This window comes from Paroedura picta, unplaced genomic scaffold (genome assembly GCF_049243985.1).
Source record: "Paroedura picta isolate Pp20150507F unplaced genomic scaffold, Ppicta_v3.0 Ppicta_v3_sca21, whole genome shotgun sequence".
In the NCBI taxonomy this organism is placed as follows: domain Eukaryota; kingdom Metazoa; phylum Chordata; class Lepidosauria; order Squamata; family Gekkonidae; genus Paroedura; species Paroedura picta.
The window spans coordinates 3,393,705-3,416,287 of NW_027518618.1; the positions used below are offsets into that span (position 1 = coordinate 3,393,705).

Genomic DNA, 22,583 nt, shown 5'->3' on the forward strand with positions numbered 1-22,583 from the left:
CAGCACGCAGCCTTAACTACGCACGTCGCCGGGCCCCTCCTCTCGGCCGCCGGAGCCTTCCCCACTTGGCCATTGGCGGAGGCCGGCCGGATGGGCGGCTCCTCCGGGCCAATGGGAAGTCTCTCCTCTCGAGAGGGCGAGGGAGAGCGATTCGCGAGGCGGCGGCCCTTCCGTCCGTCCCGCCCCTCTTCGTCCTGGTCCTGCCCCCCCCCTCGCTTCTTGGCCGAATCTGCCAATGAGAGGACTGCGGGGGCGGGGTGAAGAGGGGCGAGGCGGGAGCGAAGGGCGTCCGCTCTCCGCCAATCAGCTGACGAGACACCAGAGAGTTAGGAGGGAGGAGCGGGAGAGGGCGGGGCCGTGAGGGCGTCGCTTGACACCCCCTCGGTGGCGAGGCTCCGCCCCTTCGCCGTTTCCCGCCCAAAGTGTCTCCTGAGGGAAGCGAATATTGTCGTGCTCTCAATTTGGCCCCCGTTCACACGTTACAGTAGTTTCAATGGCCTTTTCCTTCCGTTAAAACTTGATGTTATATGCAGAGAGCGAGCGTTGTAAGATCAGTGTATAGTAAATAAACCGTTTATAAATGGACACACACTTGTATCCACACCCACATGTTTTGAGGTACTCTTGAGGTACAAATGTGAATTAAAACGGGCGGGGTGCCTTTCCTGAGGTAAACATTATTATTTTAAATAATAATCTGTGCATCAGGAATGGCACATAGCCCGTATTATTTACAGATTATTTTAATTAATTTGTTCCTCAGTTGTTGGGGTGACAAAATGGCTGTGCTTATACCTTATAATTTACCAATTTTCTGAACAGAAATCAAAGTTTCTGCTGAGACTTAAGACTTGTCAGTACAGATCATTTAAAATAATTATTTTAAATAATCTGTTCCTCTGGAAAGGCACACAGTACGTTTTATTTACAGGTTATTATTTCAAATAATTTGCACCTCAGGAAGTCCCATTGTCTGTTTTATTCCAAATATATTACACTTTTTCTAAGAGATCAAATAAATAAAATTACCATTACCCATGCTGATTTTGTGTAACTTCAAACAAGGATGAACCCCATCAGTTTGGCTAGCTGTGGAAAAATAGTATGATCTTTTTAAAAGCATTTTAATTTTAATTTTGTAAGATACTTTGCTGTCCTGATGTGCAGGTTCATTAAATAAATAAACTGGGTCCCTCAGGAAAGGCAAACCTTAACAATGACCCAAAGAGTGTAAATACAGAGGAAAATAGATTATCAGAGATGCAGAGTATTGATTAAGGTCACCTGCTATTCTCACAGTTTAAATAGGAGGGGGGATTTAAAAGGAAATTTTATCATGGGGATCACTTGTTGGAATGCGATATGTCCTCTCTTTTTTTGTTTTCAAACCCTAGCTGTGATCCACCATCATAGAAATTACATGAACAAAAGCCCTTTTATTCCCATTTCACAAACGGGGAAATTAAGCCAGAGCAAACATGGTTTCTCAGTTGGCTATTTTAAAACATAAAATGACCTAATCTTTCAGGGCTGTTGCTGGAGAAGTGGTTGGGTAAGGTACCCTTTGTTTGGCCTCACAATCCGCAACTTTAGGTTTACATGCATTGGAAAAAAGAATTTCACAAATGTGTACTGAACCACCTCATTTCTCTTTGTTCCTTCTCTCCAGGGAGAAATGGCGTTCACCATTGCTTGTTCTCAGGGCCCTCTGAATCCTTTGGCCAAACTGTGCCATGCTGTTTGTGGCAAAGTAATCAAACCGGTCCATACAAAAATAAGGTGTATAGGCGTAGAAACGTCGGGCATAGCTGTGTCCCGTTCCCAAGCAATCTTTTATATTTCCATGGCTGTGACTGCTTTTTGAATTTTTAATGTTTGAATTATCAAAAAGATATGCAAACTCCAGCAAATGACTAAGACAAAGTGGTCAGGATCAATATAATCATGTCTGAGGTTTGATTCCATATGTATAAAAAAGGACTGGACATTTCGTTTGGTGTCTCCTATAGGAATTCAACCATTTCCCTCTTTCTATAAATGTTAATTCTCTTTCCTCCCCGGTTAGCTGGAATATAACTTGTTATTTTACCCTGAACCCACTACATCCCACAATTTGCATAACATTTCTTTTGAAATGGGCTTTACGTGCCCAATATTTGCCATAAACCAATCTGGCAGCTATTCACCTATGAAATAATGGCAAGTTCCCTTGGCATTATTCTGTTCAAGTAAGGCAGAAAATGTAGCTTCAAATCTATTGCAAGCTGGATTCTTTATTACATGGTAATTACATGATAATAGCTAATCATAAAATATCTGTATCTAACGCCCTTCAGTTCTTAAACTGAAATCACATGTGCATTGTAAAGCATGGGGAAGTTGAATGTAATTGTAAATTAGTCTTCCTGTGTGGCCAACAATAGATTCAGAATGCTGGTAAAAATGCTTTTAGAACCGCTTTCTGTTTTTCACATCAGAAATAAGATGCTCAGACATTTAGAACTGCTCTCTCTTTTCACTGTGTTTGTACAGACATGCCATTCAGTTTTTGCATCAAGCAGCCAGACAAGGCGGGGAAAGCATTTTAAACAGGACATATGAATTCAACCTCACCTCTCCACCAGCATAGATTCAAATGAGTAGCCGTGTTGGTCTGAAGTAGCACAATAAAATCAGAGTCCAGTAGCACCTTTAAGACCAACAAAGATTTATTCAAGGCGTGAGCTTTCGAGTACAAGCACTTGAATAAATCTTTCTTGGTCTTAAAGGTGCTACTGGACTCTGATTTTATTTCTCCACCAGCAGTACAGTTTGCTTTTCTTTGCAGAATTGATCATGGTTAATATAAGTTTTGATCTCTGATAAGTGGTCTAATCTAGGGTGGCTGGGTCCTCCCTAGCCATTGGCTGGGGGATGAGGGGCAGGGTTGCCAGACCAGGTTGGGAAACTCCTGGGTGGAGCCTGGGGAGGATAGGGATCTTGTCTGGGTACAGTGTCAGAGAGCCCATGCTCCTAAGCATCCATTTATTCCAGGGGAGCTGCTCTCTGTTGCTGGAGATTCCCGGGGAATCCCCAGATCCCACCTGGAGTTTGGCCTCCCTAGCCGGTACACAGTGTAAGCTGTTTCTGATTGCAACACTAAGCAATGTATTCAGCTTTTCCACTTTATCCTTTAGACCAGGCACAATTCCTTCCCATCCATTTTTCCAGAGACCATTGAGAGGCAGTTGGTTGATCTTGAGGGCATCCAATGGAGCTGATGAGCAGTAAATTCAGGATGGACAAAAGGAAATACTTCTTTACACATAACAGAGTCCAGTGGCACCTTTAAGACCAACAAATTTTAATTCAAGGTATAAGCATTTGTGTGCAAGCATACTTCTTCAGATATTAGCCGATAGAGTGGTATCCGAAGGAGCGTGCTTGAACCCAAAAGCTTACGCCTTGAATTAAATTTTGTTGGTCTTAAAGGTGCCACTGGACTCAAACTTTGTTCTTCTCCTTCAGACCAGCATGGCTGCCCACCTGAAATTTCTTTACACAACATGTGATTAAAATGTGAAATTCTCTGCCAGAGGATGTAGTGATGGCCACAGGCATAGACAGCTTTAAAAAGGGAGTTTGATTCATAGAGGAAGGTCTATCAGTGGCTACTAGCCATGGTGACTAAAGGGAACCTCTATGATCAGAGACAATCAATGGCTGGATTTCAGTGCTAGGAGGTAACATCAGGGGAAGGCTTTGGCTTGTATGCCCCCTTGTTCATCTTATACAGGAACTGATTAGCACTGAGTAAGACAGGATGCTGGATTTGATGGAACCATTGATCTGATCCAGCAGGGTTCTTATCAGGGAAAGGCCTCGGCCTCTCTGTCTTATCGTTGTCCCTCCAGAGGAACTGATTGGCCACTGTGTGAGACAGGATGCTGAACTTGATGGACCATTGGTCTGATCCAGCAGGGCTCTTCTTATGTCCTTGTCATGAGAAGGCCTCAGCCTCTATGCTAGGGTTGCCAGTTCTGGGTTGGGAAATACCGATTTTAGGAGTGCAGCCTGAGGAGTGAGGGGTTGTGGGAGGGGAGGGACTTCATTGGTGTATAATGTCGTAATCAAATCAAATCAATTTTATTTACGGTCATAGACCAACCAGTAGAAAACGTAAGATTACAGATATAAAATCAATCACAAATGGATAAAAACTCAGAAATAAGAACAATTGTATATGGATCCAGTGTAAGGAGGAATGGGAAGGCGACTGTAAGCCACTTTGAGCCTCCTTCGGGTAGGGAAAAGCGGCATATAAGAACCAACTCTTCTTCTTCTTCTAAATGTATTTGGGATTATAGAGTTGGTCCAGCTCTGCCTTATTTTTGTAGCTACCCAAGCAAATTTAGCAATAGTCTTCGTTAGGCCTTTATTTGTGCCTGACAGTAGTAGCTTAAGACGCTGTTTCCTCAGACCTCTGGGGCATTCTGCAAGCAACGAGTCCGGTGAGTCTGTGCGGAGGTGGCGATAGTCCGCATTCAAATAGGACATTTTCAGCTGTCTCCATTTGACCTTCGCCACAGACACACTTGCGTGCTTCTATCGGTAGCCCCTTGAACTTTCCTTCCAGAAAAGCGGAAGGGAGAGCATTATAACGGAGGAGAGTGAAAGTTCTTTGTTCAGAATTTAGAAAATCAGTTAGATAACGCATCAGGAAAGTCTTATTAAGAAGGTCTTTTCCAAAAGGTGGGTCCAAGGTCTTATTAATATCATGCTGTCTTTCTACATCTATTACCCTGCTCCTTATTAATTCTTTCGCCTTGTCATTTCCCAGGCTCAGAACAAGTTGATAGGACAGACCATAGGAGCCCAGCTTATCTAACAGTGCATTTAACAAGGGCGCAACAAATTATCTCTCAGTAGGAGGCTAATAAGACCCCTCTGCTGAAATATCAGTTTTAGCCAGAACATAAAGGTTGCTACCCAGAGCCTAGTCCATTAACCATTCCAGTCTCTATCCTAATTGCCATATGAGAAATGTTATTTGGCAATTGGAGAAAAGTTCTCAAAAATTGAGACAGGACCATCTCTAAGTTAGACAAGTTACCAGAGATGCTTATTGGGGCCCCATGTCAGTTGTGCAAAGGCTTTAGCCTTGAAGATGTTTATGGCCGCTCATATGCATCTTCCACCTTTTTGCCAGAAAATTGTCTGAATTTCACTTGAGCTTTTCTGCGCATTTGATAAAATATAATTTATATATATGTGCAGTTCTAGCTTGTGGTCCTGAATTATAACTCCCAGATATTTGTAGTGTTTTACTTGTTCTATTAGGGTCCCGTTTATTCTCCAGACTAGCTTCAAAGCACGTTCCTAAGAACGGGCCTTGAAAGGGTCCCCTCCCCTGGCCCTTGGCCAGGCAGCTTAAGGTGGCCCTGGGTGGCAGCTCACAGCCAAATCAAGTGGGACGGGTGGGGGCTGAGCAGCTCATTAGCAGGGCCGGGACAGAGCTCCTTAGTAGTCAGTTAGTCAGCTCCTTAGCAGTCCTTAACGAACAATCAGCAGGCTGGAAGGCCCTTTTCAGCAGGCCCAGACTAGAAGGCCCCCTGCCATGACCCTTTGCCCAGGGCCTTTCCCCTTACCTGCTTCTGGCTCCAGGCACTGAGGCGTCTGAGAGCAAAGAGGCTAGAGTCCAAGGGAGGCGGGAGCTGCAGGGGCAGGGCCAATCAGGGCAAAGCTGGCTGCACCCTGATTGGCCCTATTCCAACTTGGACAGGCGGACACGTCCCACCCCCTTGGCTGTTTCATAAATATATAGAGGGACAACAATGGATAAGGATGTGCAGTTCTAGCTTGTGTGGCCTGAATTATAACTCCCAGATATTTGTAGTGTTTTCCTTATTCTATCAGGGTCCCGTTTATTCTCCAGATGTGAGATTTTGGCCTCTTTCCACAAACCATCCCCTTGGTTATGTTATGGTTCATTTCAAGGTAGTTTGCATGCCAGTAGGAGTTTAAGGCACTCAGAGCTCTTCTCATTCCTAAGGGAGTCCTACAGAATAAGGCCAGATCATCGGCATAAAGTAGAAGTGAAATGTGCTGTTGTTTGTTTGTGCCCCCGACCTATTTGTGTTGCTTTCTGCCGTGCTTCCCTTTCTGCAAATGTGACGGAAACCCTTTCACATCTGTCCCTATGCCCCGCCCCTCCAACAGCAATGACTTCCTCTGGAACCGCCTTTCCGTTGTAGCTGTCAGACTGTCCTGAGCAAAGGAGCTGAGCTCTGCACATCCTGTCAGAAGCAACCGAGTTGGACCCTGAGCTACACTATTCCAGCAAAAGAAGATTTGGAAAGGGAGAATGGTGAGGTTAAATGTTTCCTAACTTAGGTCATGAATGGGGTGGTGTGCAGATGGTCAAACTTTGCTCCAGATCTGTTGTTGCTCCTTTGAATATTTGTTAAAAGAGACGTTTCTTTGCTGCTTCCTCATTTCTCCTTCTTATGATGAAAATATTGAAGCGACAGTCTCTGGCCTCAGATGCAGCCTCAGTCTTGGAGAGGCAGCTGTGGGCTGAGGCCAAGATGGAAGCCACATGCGAGCAGTTGGCATAGAGGAACTTCCTATGTGGTATGGACGGAGTGTTGCCAGATGAACGTTTCGAAACCAAGGGATGCTTTGAACACAGCAGTGTGAAATTGAAAGCAAGGAGTGAAGGGCTTTGAATGACCAAAAGACAGATTCAGGTCACACACTCCAGAGAAGAGATGGCGTGAGGCTGTTTAACGACGAAACAAGGTCCATAAAGAGGAAGCAGAACAGTTGTCTTTTGCCAAAGGAAAGACAGGGCAGCTTTCAGTCTTGAGAGGACTGTCAAGTATAAGACCAAGTGATCTTCTGCAGCGGTCCCCAACCTTTTTATCACCAAGGACTGGTCAATGCTTGACAATTTTACTGAGGTCCGGGGGAGGGGGTTATCTTTTGCTGAGGGACGTCACCGCCGCCGCCTGAGCCCCGCTCCGCTTGCTTTCCCATTGGTGCCCCTGACTTCCCGCTGCCCGCTGGGGAGCGCTGCCAGCAGCAGCTGTGCAGTGCCATACCAAAGGGGAGCCCCAGCCATGGCTGACACCAAAGAGCACCAAAGGTGACCGGCGACAGAGTGGCAGGGCAGCCCCCGAGGCAGCAGCCGGGGAGGAGGATGAGGAGGAGCCACGGCCCGGTACGGACTGATCCACGGACCGGTACCGGTCCCCGAACTGGGGGCTGGGGACCACTGATCTTCTGGATTCTTCCACTTGTTTACATGGCTAGTGGGCTGCTAGGTGAAGAGAATGCTCTGGGTTGGAAAACACCCGGAGACTTTGCAGGTGGAGCTGGGAGTGGGATTTGGGGTGTAGAAGAACCTCAGTGGAGTATAATGCTATGGAGCCCTCCAAAGCAGCCACTTTCTCCAGGGAACCTGATCTCTTTGGTCTGGAGATGAGCTCTAATTCCAAGGGATCTACAGGTCTTGTCTGGAGGCTGGTATCCCTAGCACAGTGGGTCATAGTGTCCCTGACTATCAATAGCAGCTCTGCGTTTTAATCCAGTGCCTGCAGACCAGGCCCTGTTTGAACCTGGCAATTTAATGAACAAACAAACACTCAGAAAAAAAATTTTTTAATGAACTTAACTAGTTATTTTCCAAAAACAGTGTTTCATTTAGGCAAGTGTAACCTCCACTTGTGGGTTCTGTGGGGCAGACGTTGGAATGAATCTTGCAATCATTTAAAAGGAATAAAACATTTTTTAACTTTTCACTTATCCTATCGTGTAACAAAAACTTAGTATCATAACAGAACAGTGATCTTTTAGTGTCCAAACACTTAACTTTCCTCCCCCCCCCCCTTCACAGTTTGGCAGCCCAAAGTCCATCTCATTCCTCTAGTTGGTGTCCCAAGAAATCTCTGCCACCAGCTTCCACCAGCTCTGGCACCGTCCCAAATGAGCTCCCCATTAAATCACACAGCCCTGAAACAATAATAAAATTTACAGTTTACAACAAAAGTCTCCCTCCCGTACCAGTGTCTGCTGATAAATCATAGTTACCTGAAACAAGGTGTTAAGAACCTATGATTAAGGTTTGAGCTTTGCAGCAGGGTAGTTTGTCCTCCTTCCTTTGCTTTCTACATACTCTGCATCTTTCTGCATCTAGAGTCTCCACCCCTTCATGCTTATTTCATTCCTAGCTAGGGGTTCCACAAGCATTTTGCAGCCAGGTTCCAAGTTTTGGGGGTGCAAGGTACAGTTGCCAGCCTCCAGGTAGTAGCTAGAGATCTCCTGGGATTACAACTGATCTCCAGATGTCAGAGATCAGCTCACCTGGAGAAAATGGCTGCTTATAATGCTCTGTGGCATTATAGTCCACTGAAGTCCCTTCCTCCTGCCCCCCTCAGGCTCCACATGGAACTGGTAATCGTAGTGCCACACAAACTTAAAAAAAAAAACAACCAAAATATATATATTCTAAAGGAGATTAGACTATTCCATGGTTTTAACGGTGGCCTATGATACTGCATTGCTGCCTATCCCTGTACGTTCTCCAGGCTAGGTTATTTCTGTTGGCAGAGTTTAAATACATGAGTACTAGACTGCTTGAATAATAAAATTGTGAAGATAAACAACTGTGCATAGAAAGAGGGAAAGAGAGACATAACTAACTGTTTTAACTGTAGTTGTGCATTCATTCTGTCTGTTGAGGAGGCAAGCATAAGGTGACCAGATTGTCCCACTTTTGGAGGGACATCTGGGGGCACCTGGCAAATTGTACGTATGTTGAAATTTAAATATATATATTACAATAGTATTTTTACATTCGATGCGTTCTATGAAAATTTTTGTTGCTCCATACAGACCAAATTTTTAATCCCCCCTCCCCCCGGTCAATGGTATCCCGCTTTGCCAATGTTAAAATCTGGTCACCTTAGGCACGCAGGGAGAAAGTATGCTCAAAGGAGCAGGAAATCGCCTACTGAGCCATTCAGGACACTGGAGCAGATTATATGAAAAATAATATCAGGCAGTTCCTGAACTAACTGCACCAAATATAAATATAAATATAAATAAATTAAAAATACATATCTCCTCCGATAGCCCCTCCAAGACATGCTTCATATCTTGTTCAGTCACACTGCAGATTTTGCATATCCTGACAGTTTCTACATGACTTCAACATATCATGTTTAATAGCTTATGTTTTATTTGTGGCATGACATCCCTAAACAGGGGACAGGGAGAATGAGACCCTCATGTTCCTATTTTCATTGCAGTCCAATTCTCTGGTTGTTTGCGAAGTGGATCCAGAGCTGAAGGAGAAACTGAAGAAATTTCGGTTTCGGAAGGAGACGAACAATGCAGCTATAATTAGTGAGTTACCATTCTGCATAGCGCCTTCCCCAGTTTTTTCCTACACTTAGCATGGCTTGTGCATGGCTTGTGACTCCTGTTATTAAAAGCCAAAGGAACTGGCCCATGTATCAGAAGTGACAGTGTGAATTCAATAAACAGATACATCAAAATCAGTTTAGCATGTGGACATAACACAATCCTGGTGCATCTTGAGCTGGCACAGCCACTCTTCATTGGGGGATATGGGAAAAGAAAGTACTATAGAAAAGCCTTTTTGAATCTGAGAAGCCTGGAGCATTCACAAGAAGCATCATGGGGTGGGAAGACCTCAAGCAGAGTGGCTTTTCTACTGATGGAACAAAGAGCCAGCTTGGTGTCATGGTTAAGAACAGTGGCCTCTAATCTGGAGAACTCCATATTCAGCCAGCTGGGTGACCTTGGGCCAGTCCCAGTTCTCTCAGAGCCCTCTCAGCCTCATCTATCTCACAGCGGAGAGGGAGGAAAGGGGATTGTAAGCTGCTTTGAGACGCCTGCAGGTAGTTAAAAGCAGGGTTCAAAAATCCAGCACTTATTTTCCCACTAATATAGGTGTATGTGGGCCCCAGTTAACCATCACCATTCCTATAAACCACATCTAAATGTGAAAGAGATGTGAATAGAGTCAAACTGCTTAGATATCTCTGAAGTCAAGACTCCAGTCCTGGAAACTTCAGGTCCCCCCCCCCCTTTTCCTGCAAATGGAGTGCTAGAAGATATGAGGTCAAGGGTTCCAAGTGTGGGGATTCCTAAGTGTGGGGATGAAAATGCATTGACAGATTTCTGCTTTCTGTGTCCTCAGTGAAAGTTGACAAAGATAAGCAACTGGTGGTGCTAGAGGAAGAGTTTCAGGTAGGCTGAATTTTTGCTTCTGTCACTCTGCTTTAAAACAGGGATAGATTTCCCTATTGGCTAAAAAGAAGCAGCAACAGCTGACCAGGGTCTAAAATATACCCATTATTCAAGTCTCTAGATGCACATTGGGGATAATTGGGTTTGTTTGGGATTGTTCATATTGGGGTTGTTCAAACAGCCCTGGAATAAGCTGTGCCAAGCAACTGCCGCTCCATGGGCAGCCCCACAGGGACCACCCAGCTCAGAGCTGCACGATGTATGAGGAGGTAGTCCTTCAAGGACCTCGGCTCCAAACTCTTGAGGACCTTAAAGGCAAGAACCAGCCCTCTGAAATGTACCCAGAAACAGATGGGCAGCCAGTGTAGAACTTTAAGCACAGCAGTAATGCCCCTATCCTGCCCTTGAACAAGTATCTCTCCGCTTCAGGACCAGTTGCAGTACCAGTTTATCCATGTAGCAGTTGTAGCATGTACTAAGGGCCCCTCGGTTCAAGGGCCCTGTCTCGCCAGCAAAATTAAGTGATAGAGAGCTCGAAAGAGAGCACACGTGCAGAGAGCTTAGGCGTACTTCTGGCACTCTTCAACTGAGACAAGGAGCTTCATTGCCTGAATTGCCAAGCTGCAGAGGAGGACTTGGAGAGAGATGATGGTGGTGGTGGTGGTAGATGTTTACGGTTGAGGACGAGTGGTGGTAGATGTTTACGGTTGAGGACGAGGCTAACATCTATGCCCCCCCCCCAGGGACCCGGGACCCGGGACCTGGGATTGAGATTGGGGATTAGTACCATCAGTATCCCCTCTCCACCTGCTTGTAGTAGGAGGGGGAGGTTGATCAGCCTATCTTGCCAGGTTAGCTTGCTAACCGATAATGTTATATTGTAATTGTTGCTGAGGGTTTTTAATGGATTTTATTGGGGGTTTTAAAATGTTGTAACCCGCCACGAGCCGTAAGGGAGTGGCGGGCAATAAATCGAAAGATAATAATAATAATAATAATAATAATAATAATAATAATAATAATAATAATAATAATAATAATGTGTGTGTGGGGGGAGGTTTAGTCAGCTGGCCAGATCTGTGGCAGTTTGTGGAGTCCATCCCATTAAACACTTTGAATGGATTTGTTCATTGCAACGTTGCAGAAGATGGGCTTTGCAGCCTTCCTTTTGCAAGAAGTCGTCCCCTTTTGTCACAGCCCCACAGGAAAGCTTGGTTTCAGCTAAGATCCCAGAAGAATCCCAGAGGTTCACTTTTGTAAATGGGGAGGGGAGGGAATAAATCTATGTACTCACAGGAACTGCAGAACACAACATTTTATTGCAACTCAACGCCAACTAACATAGGAACAGAAAGCTAAGGGAAAAAGAACAAATTCAGGGGGTGAAGTTTCTCTCCACTCCTAATCAGGTTTCAGTTAACTCTTTGCTATTCATTTTACTACATTCACACACACAGGCACAAAGCGCAACAGGAGAAAAGGGGAGGGAATGCTCTGGCGGTAGCATGTGCTACATTTGATGGCCTCCACCACAGCCTGCCAAGTGACAAGGCAACCCACCCTCAAAGAAACAGACTTCCCCACAAGAAAACCCTTGAAGGGAATGCCAGACCCCCCCCCCCCCCAATCTGGAATAGCCACTGAAGGGCAAAGCTGAAGGCAGTGTGCGGAGGGGGGGGTGTTGGAGCTGCTGGTGTCAGCTGAAGCAAGAGGGCACCCTCTGAACTGCAGTGAGTAGCTAGCACAGGTAAAAGGATTCCTGGGAAAGACATTAATGTCCTGGAGCTAGAATTACAGCCCTCAAAGAGGATGACAGTCCCTGAGTGTAGTCAAATTTAAAAAATAGGTTGTTTTCTTTTTTATGCTAAGGGCATTTAGCGTTCAGGATAATACTAGCAAATGTTTGCAGCAAAGTGAAGGTATCAGCTGCTTCCAGAGTTCCAAACTATCCTTGGGAAGGGTGTCCCACTGTTACTTGTGCCGCACAAAGAACAGCGCCAGTTGTTCTCTGCAAGGACCCTGCTGGCTCTGGCGCTACAGGCCCCGCAAATTCTTAAACTGGTCCTGACCAGTTGTACTGCTCTGACTCTTTACCCATTGCCATTGAGGAATGCCTTAAGAACTCTGCAAAGCCACATCGTCATTAATGGAACTTGGGGACATTATAGGGAAGTCACAGAGTGTTTCAGGAGAAAAACAATTGCCTGCATTAGAGAGAATCCCAAATAGAGACAATTCCTTCCCCTCCTACAGCTTCATTGTAATAAAGGGGTAGCTGCAATGCTAAAGAGACACACAAAACACACAGCAAGATGCTTAATAGAGAAAATAACTGTTTCTCCAGCTTTCTGTTTGCTTCGTGGTCTCTTTCTCTCTGTCTCTGTCTCTCTGTCTCTGTCTCTCTTTCTCTCTCTCTCTTTCACACACACAGAGAGTTTCTACTTCACTTCTCTTAAGCACATGCCAAAGAATGAATTCCCAGCGCTCCGAGCAATTGCCTGGATCTGACATAAAGCGACATCCCCTTTTCCCAAAAGAAATCACATCAACTCCTCCATTCCACATTCCTGCATTCTTGACATAAATTTTGCCAGTGCGTTGGAAATTACGAGGCTGGGCTAAAAGCAAATTGAATTCCAGATCAAATTTAATATCTCGGGGGAGCAATGTGCTGATGGCGTCATTTGCTTTCATATTTAATTCAATACGTTATACAACCCCTTGTGCACATTTGTGAAATGTTAATCAAATAGCAACTGTGGAATCTCTGGTCTGCTGTATGTTTTTTTTTCTTTTTCTTTTTAGCCAAGCAGGGACTTGGAGTTGCGGTGGGTGAGGAGACTTTGATGAAAGATATTCCCAACACTTCCTCCCACTTTCTTAAAATATCAGATGAACTACTGGCAAATTATACTCATCTGAACTGATGCTCATGCATTATCTTGCTGGTCTTTAGAGGGCAGGAAGCAGTGCTTAATAATATTCTGGGCAGATCTAGGATGGGGCAGGGAATTGGAGGTTCTGTTTATTTATTTTCATTATTTATGTGTTGCCTCAGAGCCATAATGCTTGCAAGGCAGTATTCAAAGATAAAAACTAATCAATCACCCAACCTGGCCAGCTAGTTAAGTGACCCTGGAGTGGTACTTAGCTGGGAAGAAATCATTTCCGACCAGAGTTCCAAAACATTGCTTGGAACGCGGTTTTCAAACTAACTCTCCCTAGTTTTGGGGGCCTGGAGGGCTTCTCTTCATCCTGAGCTTATCAAGTTTTAGTAGGGATGCCAGCCTCCAGGTGGGACCTGGGGATCTCCCAGAATCATAGCTAATTGCCAGACTACAGAGATCAGTTCCCCTGGAGAAAAGGGATGGTCTGGAGAGTGGAATGGGTGGCATTGTAAACGACTGATGTACTTGTCATCCCTAGGCTCCACTCCCAAATCCCCAAGAGTTTTCCAAGCAAGAGCTGGCAACCCTGCCCTCCCGCTCCAACCAGGTTCTGACAAAGCCTCCTTCACCCTCAGATTCCCAGTAGGACCTTTCTCTATTGCCTGGTTCTTTCTAACTAAGTATTAACTGAGAGTTGAACCTGGGACCTTCTGCATGCAAAGCAGATGCTCTTCCAGTAAGCTGCAACCCCTCTCCATTGGACTCCAGGGTCTCACACAAAGGTCTTTCCCATCACCTACTTCCTGGTCCTTGAGGATGGTGGGAATTGAACCTGGGGCCTTCTGCACACCAAGCACAGGCTCTTCCACAGAGCTGTACTCCATGGCTCTCCAAGGTCTCACACAAAGGTCTTTCCCATCACCTCCTGCCTGGTCTTTTCGACTGGAGATGCTGCTGGGGATTGAACCGGGGACCTTCTGCCTGCCAAGTAGGGGCTCTTCCACTGAGCCACAGTCCCTCTCCATGGCTTTTCAGGGCCTCAAACAAAGGTTTTTCCCATCACCTACTGCCTGTAGATACTGGGGATTGAACCTGGGACTTTCTGGAGACAAAGCTGAGGCTCTTCCACTGCACCTCACAGTGCCCGTGACTCAGCTGCATTCCTGGGGGGAGGGCAGCACACACTGCAGTCTTGCGTGGGGAAGCTGTTGATCCTTCCCAGCCATCTTGTTTGATCTTAAGTGGGTTGCAAACTCTGTGCAGTTCTGTGCATTTGCCAGTTCATTACATGGTGCTTGGTGCCTCCTCGGCTGCATCAAAGCGGATTAGATAATAAGCTAATTCGGAGGAACAGAATGCGCAGCCCCCTCCTTTAGCAACACAGAAATCAGACCGAGCGGCAGCCTAAATAAAAAAAAGACACAGGATTCCCTCCTTCCTCCTTTAATTCCCAGTTGCATTCATAGACTCAGGCGGGGGCAACTCAGAGTTCTTGCCCTTCTCCTGAACAGACACAAGACCCAGGAAATAGCCAGCCGGTAGGGAAGAACTAAGCTTCTGTTTCCTCCCTCACTGCATTGTTTACAGCAGTATTTCCCAGTCTGTGGGTCAGGTCCCAGAAGTGGATTGCAGGGCCTTTGAAGAAGGGTTGAGGGCAAGCCTTCCTTAATGGCCACCCCTCCCTTTTCCAGGGGGTGGACAAAGGCTGGAATGAAACCTCCATATGCAAGGGCTGCGTATGTCAGACTGCCACTTGCTCGGGGTTCATGGTGGGAGCAGCTGAGTGATGGTTGTCGGTTTCTCAAAAGCATCGGGTCAGCCACTGCAGAAAACGGAACTCTGCACTAGATGGGTGCCAAGGTCATAGTTTACCTAGGTGTCCAGAAACCTTGGGCCAGCCCTAGGGGGTGGACTTGTGACCACCATACCAAAAAGATTAGGAACTGCTTCTCTAGGCCATTAGTTCCCCACCTTTGTGAGTGTGAGGAGGACCCATTTTCAACATTAAACAATTTCACAGACCCCCCCCCCACCCCATAGTACGAAACTACATGACAAAAAGACCCAAATGACCATACTTAGTGCACATGTAGATTCCAGAGCCCTTTGCAATAACTCTGTGCCCCCCTTTGAGGGTCCCTGTCCCCCATGCTGTGAACCACTGGCCTGTCCTTTTGATCTTCTACTACAGGATATCTCTCCAGAGGAGCTGAGAAGTGAACTGCCGGAACGCCAGCCTCGATATCCTTGTGCTGATGGGAGGGGGAACTTATCTATTAGACAGCCCCAGATTTAATCTACACCTCCACAGCCACAGTGGTTCAGTTATTATTATTATTTATATTGAAGTTTATATCCTGCCACTTTCCAAAGACTCGCAGTGGCTTACAAACATAACCCCCCCATAAAACCCCTATATAAAAACTGCATTTAGCCCTGAGGCCATAAGACTCCCTACAAGGCCCAAGATTGGCCATCAACCTTCTCTCCCCCAAGCAGACCTCTCTCAGGGTGGACGTGTAGATATAACATTAAACGAAGCCTAAGGAGGGGTCATATTGTTTAGCACTAGTCTTAACCAAAGACCTGGTGGAAGAGCTCCATTTTGCAGTCCCTGCAGAACTGTGACAGCTCCAGCAGGGTCCTCAGGTCTCCTGGGAGCTCATTCCACGAGGTTGGGGCCAGGACCAAAAAGGCCCTGGCCCTAGTTGAGGTCAGGCGCGCTTCCTTAGGGCCAGGGACCTCCAAGAGATTCCTACCCACAGAGCAAAGTGCTTTGCGGTGGCCATAAGGAGACAGGTCTTCCCTCAGATAGGCAGGGCCCAAGCCGCAGATGGCCTTAAAGGTCAAAACCAAAACCTTGAACTTGATTCAGGCCACGACTGGCAACTAATGCAGCTGCCTCAGCTCAGGCTGGATATGGGCCCTCCAAGGTGTATTTGTGAGGACCCTAGCAGCTGCATTCTGTACCAGGTGGAGTTTCTGGGTCAAGGACAAGGGTAGGCCGGCGTAGTGTGAGTTACAGGTCCAATCTAGAGGTGGCTGTTGCATGGGTCACAGTGGCCAAGCAGTCCAGGGGCAGGTAGGGTGCTAGTAGTCTCACCTGGTGCAGGTGGAAAAACGCTGCGTGGGCTACTCTCCTGACCTGGGCCTCCACAGACAGAGAGGCATCCAGAATCACACCCACGTAGCTTGCCGAGAGCGAGGTGTTGAGCTGCCCCCCAGCCAAGGTGGACAACCACACTTCCTATCCTGTCGCCTTCCTGCCCAGCCCCAGGACCTCCATCTTGGAGGGGTTGAGTTTCAGGCAACTCTGCTCTAACCCTCCAGCCACGGCTTCCAAACATCTGGCAAATGTATCTGGGCAGCAGCCCAGGTGTCCATCCATGAGGAGATAAAGCTGGGAGTCATCCGCATACTGGTGACAGCCCAGCCCAAAGCTCCGGAGCAGCTGGGCCAGAGAGCGCATAAAGATGTTAAATAGCGTGGGAGAGAGAACTATGCCCTGAGGGACCCCACAAGGGAGTCGGTAGGGGTGCTACAGTTCCCCTCCCACCACCACCCTCTGTGTCCGGTTCCGGAGGGAGGAATGAGCGCAGCCACTGAAGGCCTGTCCCCTGAATTCTGTCCCCTGAAGGCCCCAACTTATGGTTGACCACGTCAAATGCAGCCGATTGCTGACTTATTATTAAGTTTAAGAGACTCTCATGGGCACCTAGTGTTACCAACTCCAGGCTGGCAGATCACTGGAGATTTGGGGATCGAGCCTGGGGAGAAGGGAACTTGGGGAATGGAGGGAACGCCCCTCCCCAAAGCAGCCATTTTCTCTGGTGGAGTGGTTGTAGTCTGGAGATGGCTTGTAATTCCAGGAGGAATTCCAGGGTGGTTGGCAACCCTATGGCAACTTCTGAATTAAGTAAAGGCTGAAAAGCCAGCACTGTTGGACCCGACCCATCACATGGCAAGCACAGAAGTCTCTAATTCCAAGGACGCTTTGCACATGTGGGTCTCCCCAAGTGTGGGTCTCCTCAACAGGCCAAAGGACAACCCCCTGGAACTCTCCCTGGCTAGGGAAATGGTAGAGGGCAGAAAGAGGAGGCCTGGGTTGCCAGACTCCAGATTTCCTGGAATTACAGCTGGTCTCCAGAACTAGAGATCACTTCCCCTGGTGAATTGCAAGCGGGTTGTATGGTCTTATGCTAAGGTCCCTTCAATCCCAAAATTTGCCCTCTCTGGGCACCACCTCCCCCCCACCCTAAATCTCCAGTTCTTTCCCAATCCTGATTTCGCCACCTCACTGAAGCCCCTTCTCCATAGGTGCTGTGTTCCTGTCTGTAACTGAGCCCTACCCATTCGTGACTGTCATTGGACTCAGAGTGGTGACCCAGATACAGCCTGTGCACTCTCTAATGTGCGAAGGGGTGATTTGTTTCATTCAAATGCTACATCTTTTTGGTTTCCTCGAAACAACCCCCCTTCCCCTTAGCCACATTCCTTCTGCTCAGTTCCCTATCTTGTGGTGCTTCCTTGACCGAATGCCTTACATTTGTGGTCTACAGCTATAAATACCTGCATGATGACGGTCGGATCTCCTACCCTCTGTGCTTCATCTTCTCCAGCCCCGTGGGTAAGAACTGTTTCTAAACTGGGTTTGAGCCAGGAAGGCCTTGGTTCTAATCCTGTATTTGGGTCGGAATCGTCTTTGTTGTGTGGGACAGATGTGATGCTTCGAAGGAATCTGGCCACGTTTTGTCCTGAAAATCCCAACACTCCGTGATTTAAGGCCTGACTTAAATGAGATGGGCTGAGGAAAAAGCTCCCCCCCCCACATACTCACTTTGCATTCCCCTAGCGTTTAAACTTGGCTGCTTTCAGGGAAGAAGCCACTCATGATATGCCGCTTTTTTACCCAAGTAGACTCCCAGTTTCAATCCAATGCCGTTTGAGTGCTCAAGTTCCACAGGACGAGTGTGCCTTTCCCTCATCGGCATCACGTTTAAATCAAGCTTTTACTAGGGCTTGATCAGACGGTCGGTTGATACAGCAATTCAAAAATAATTGCTAAGATTGCGAGCTGTAAATTCCCCATTCAACCCTCACTTCTGCCATGAACTCAATACAGGCAAGCCGCCACTTCTCAGCCCCTCTCTGGGACGTGGGGGTCATCATACCAGTGTAACCCACCAGGCTGTTCTGATGGTTCCGAGGAGATAGCGGCTGCGAAGCATTTAAAAAGGTTTCAAGTGCTCTGTAAACCGCTCCGCCTCAAACTGCTCCTCATTTACTGTGGCGCTTCCCTCCCCTCTCAAGGAAGTGGCTGCTGGGTGAATGTATTCTCCCGCCACTCAGGAAGCAATATGAGTTTGGAGCCTGGGGTGAGCGAGGCCCTGAGTCCCCCCCACCCTGGCTACGGAAAATCATTTTCTCTCCCATCTCCTTTCTCCAGGACACTATACCGCCCACTGCAAAGCACTTTGAAGTAAGCACTGCCAAAGATCACGAATGAATAGTAAATAAAGTGTCCATCTCTCTCTGCTCTCCAGGATGCAAGCCGGAGCAGCAGATGATGTATGCCGGGAGCAAGAACAGGCTGGTGCAGGTGGCTGAGCTCACCAAGGTATTCCCGATGCACCTTTGCACCTGTGGTCCTTACCCCTTTGAGCATACTGTGACTATGAGACTCATGTCTCCCTTTATTTCCTTTCCCCATATGCCGGACTAGCCAGATGGCAACCTGGAGCAATGTGGATGCCTTTAAACTCCTCTGGTGATGGTGTTAAAACTTCTCTCATCTATTTCTTCTTCCACCACCTCCCTCCATTGGTGTTCGGCTGGGAAAGCATAGGTCGGTGCCGTGTGGGAGGGGAACTGGTGAACGACAGGACAAAGCAGGAAGCTGAGACAAGATCCTTGACACTTGCTCATTGGTCTGGTTTAGTTGGCAACCCTGATCACACCCCTCCCCCTTCCATCATCTCTTGCATCTATGTGTGTATTATTAATATGTATTAAATTAACTTTCTGATGAGCTTGATGGGGGTTGTGAAGAGCCCAAGGTCATCCGGCTGGCTGCTTGTGGAGGAGCGGGGACTCAAACCCGGCTCACCAGATTAGAAGCTGCCCCTTTTAACTACTATACCATGCTGGCTCTGCAGTATTCTAAGTCTAGTTTCTGGAGGGCCTTTAAAAAAAAGAAAAAAAGGCCATCTGAGGTTTCTTAACTCAGGAGAAAGTTCTCCATTTCCAGAACACCCAGATCTTCCAGCAGCTCCATAGGACACACCATCGCAGAACAGCTGCTGGAGATCCAGAATGCGCTGGTGCTGTACGTCATTTCAATCCAGCCAGACCATCAGCTGTGCTCAGCACACAGCAGCATCCAGCCCACTCTCGCCTGTCAGCTTAATCTTCTCAGCCCTCCACCTCAGCTGGCAGCCCCCACTCAGTTTGATTCGCCTAAGGCATCTTCCTGTTTCTTCAAATTATCGTGCCCATAATGTGAACGGCAAAGCCCAGGGAAGAGGGGAGCAAATAGACAGGGCAAAGGTATCCTGCTGGGGCCAAGGTCTGTGTTAAAATTAGGTCCACATCTTCTATCCCAGGGGTCCCCAACCTGTCCGAGACTGTGGGTACATTTGGAATTCAGCATGGCATGTAGGGCGCAGCCTCAAAATGTGTTCCATGGGGGAATGGGGGGTGGAGCCAGGTCTCAAAATGTGTGCCATGGGGAGGTGGAGCCAGGCACAAATGATTGCTGTAGCTTGAGTCATCGATTCCTGGGGTATGCTGGCAGCTGCTGCCAAAGCAACATGTTAAGAAATCTGCCCAGCCAATCATATCTCCAACAGCCAGTCAGAAGCCTGGCTGTGCCAAAGCCCTTCCTGGCCCCACCCTCCCTTCTCTGCTCCTCTTTCTTGGCTCCCTGGAAAAGGCAGGATTGTGCTGTCAGCCAGGGTAGCCGTCTTCTCCTGACTCCAGCTTCCTTCTCACCAGGTCTTTGAGATCCGGACCACAGAGGACCTGACGGAGCAGTGGCTGAAGGAGCACCTGGCCTTCTTCCGCTGACTGAGGTCATTCTGGACCTTCAGCGACAGCTCAGACCCAGAGCGGTCCTCAGCATCCCTCTCCTCTCCTCACTAGGGAGGGTGCTGTGAGAGGTGGGAGGACCTGGATGGGCAAAACATCACGCACCATCAATGCTGCCGGAGTTTGTTGAATGAATTAAAATGAAAATAAAGCCCTTGGATCCGTAGCTTCCTCCCCTTTCACTAGCAGTGGCATAAACGTGGCATGTGTGTGTCCCTCCAGTCTTGCTTGTGGGGCCTCCTGCAGGCCAGCCTTCCTCACTATCTGGGGCTGCCCAGTTTCCAGGAGGAGTTTCAGCTTACACAGATGGGAAAATCAGGATGTTTTAGAACCCCTCTCTTCAAGCCATTTTCGTGGCTGTTCACACATGCATATTGCCAACATCAGAAATGTTTACGTTGAATAAGTACGGTTATTTTTAACTCCCCAAGTGGCTCTTATCCACTTGCAATGATACAGCTCTATTAAATAAACAATTAAGTTGCCCCTGAAAACCACACTCAAAGGGCCCACCTGCCCAAATTGTTAAACGACTCCCACACCCACAAATCACTTATCTGTTCCAAGAGCGAGAATAGTCTTGGGAAAACCAAGGGAGGCTGAATGGCCACAGAGACCTTGGTGTGATCGAGTTGAGCTGTCTTATGGTGACCCCGTAGGATTTTTGAGGCAAGAGCAGCTGGATGGAAACCAGGATGTTTTTGTGGGCGAGCACCAGAATTGCCAGTGTTTTGTGTCCCCCCCCCCCCCGCCAGAGTGTTCCTAGTCTAAAAAAAGGCGCTTGCATTTTTTAAGAAGTGGAAGTGCCCCAATTTAAATCAAAGAGTTGTGTTTCAAAACTGCCTCCTCTGTGATGAGGGATCTGAGGCCTCAAGTGCTTTGCAGATGTGTCTTTTGTACACCAGGTGGCATCTTCTGCCCATGGAACTGCTGTTGGTTGGCCAGAAAGGTGGGAACGGGAAGAGGCAAGATATTCCCCCTCAAGGCCGGAGCAGGCAGCGCTTTCAGAATCCTCCTGCAGGGGGAAGGGCTTTCTTTCTTTTTCTTTTTTTTTAGCAGACTCAGCCATTCAAAGTGCAGCAGTGCTCCGAGGTGACAAGCCGCACCTGCTGGGGTTCTCACAGTCGACTTCCAGAGGACCGTCAAGGGAAGGGCACTGTCAGGTCAGTTCTCACAGTGCCAAAGCCCCATGCTGGGCGGTCTCTGCTGACTGGAGTAATCCCTGTCCCAGTCTCTGTGTGGGCATTGCAGCAGCTCCCAAGGATTCCTCCCAGGGGCACCTTGTTAAAGAGACCCTCTCCCCATGGATACCTAGGACTGCCAGCTCCTGCTTGAGAACTACCTGGAGAGATGGGGGGTGGGTCCTGGGGAAGGTGAATTTGGGGATGGGAGGGGCTTCAGTGGGGCACGGTACCTTACAGCCCACCTATTTCCTGTTGCCTGGAGATCCGTTCATGTTATTATTTTTGTATTTTTAGCCCACTCTTCCCTACAGGCTCAACAGATAAAAGGGCACAATTCAGTCTTACAGGTATTAAAACGGCCGACCTCGGCAGTCCTGTTTATGTACAATTTCTGAGAAAAGGCCCTGGTGGATTCAGCTCATTGCAGGTGGTTGGCTGGCGAGGGACAGACATGGGCCAAGCCCTCCCCAGAGTGCGTACTGGGAAGTCAGGCACACTGAGTTCCCATAAAGTGCTTTGAGGACTGCATCTTGAAATGCCTAGAGTGGTTGGTGGAGCATCTCTGCTGGTGCTAATACCTGCTCTGCAGAGGGGTCTCTAGCTAAAGAATAAGCAAGGATTACACCAGGATGTAGTTGGCATCCATCACCTAAAACCATAGTTCAAACTGACTCTTGGTAATAAGCCAACTTTGTGGCTTCAGCTGTGGGTTTGACGGCCCTAACAAACCATGGTTTGTGGAACAGCCTGCCTACATTCAGACAAATGCACTAGCCATAGTTGGCTTACGGGAACCCTGGTTTCATGTAATGTATGAACAGAGCTTCTGAGACATTCCCAGCACAATAGCAAGTAAGCCCAATTGAACAGACCTGAGGAGACCTACCTAGGCTTGTTCTCTATGACAGCTGGGGAAATTTGGTTTGCAACTCTGCACAGGGAAGCACCTACAGGGGTGAGGAAGCAAACTCATGGGGCTGTTCTGTTTTCCAGAGTGCCTTCAGCTATCTGCAGAAAAGAGCCACAGTCCAGGAGCACATTTATTATTATTATTATTATTATTATTATTATTATTATTATTATTATGCTTATATCCCGCTGCTTTCTGAAGACTTACAACGTAAAACCCACATAAAATCCCCCCCCCAAACCCATTGCACCTAGGGGA

General features: G+C 47.5%; 1 protein-coding gene across 1 annotated transcript; it reads left to right on the forward strand.

The window, feature by feature from the left end:
• The first annotated feature begins 407 nt into the window (after positions 1 to 407).
• On the forward strand, positions 408 to 20,397 carry GMFG (glia maturation factor gamma). Its single transcript, XM_077318517.1, has 8 exons — positions 408 to 618; positions 6,199 to 6,346; positions 9,291 to 9,387; positions 10,208 to 10,257; positions 15,337 to 15,386; positions 17,690 to 17,772; positions 18,689 to 18,762; positions 20,139 to 20,397. Exons 2-8 carry the CDS (start codon positions 6,344 to 6,346, stop codon positions 20,208 to 20,210), a joined length of 429 nt encoding a protein of 142 aa, XP_077174632.1. The 5' UTR covers positions 408 to 618; positions 6,199 to 6,343; the 3' UTR covers positions 20,211 to 20,397.
• The last annotated feature ends 2,186 nt before the right edge of the window (positions 20,398 to 22,583 follow it).

Excerpts from the sequence above, each read along its gene's own strand:
- GMFG (XM_077318517.1), top strand. Across the intron at positions 17,773-18,688 it reads CATCTTCTCCAGCCCCGTGG|GATGCAAGCCGGAGCAGCAG; the intron begins GTAAGAACTGTT and ends TCTGCTCTCCAG. Across the intron at positions 18,763-20,138 it reads AGGTGGCTGAGCTCACCAAG|GTCTTTGAGATCCGGACCAC; the intron begins GTATTCCCGATG and ends CCTTCTCACCAG.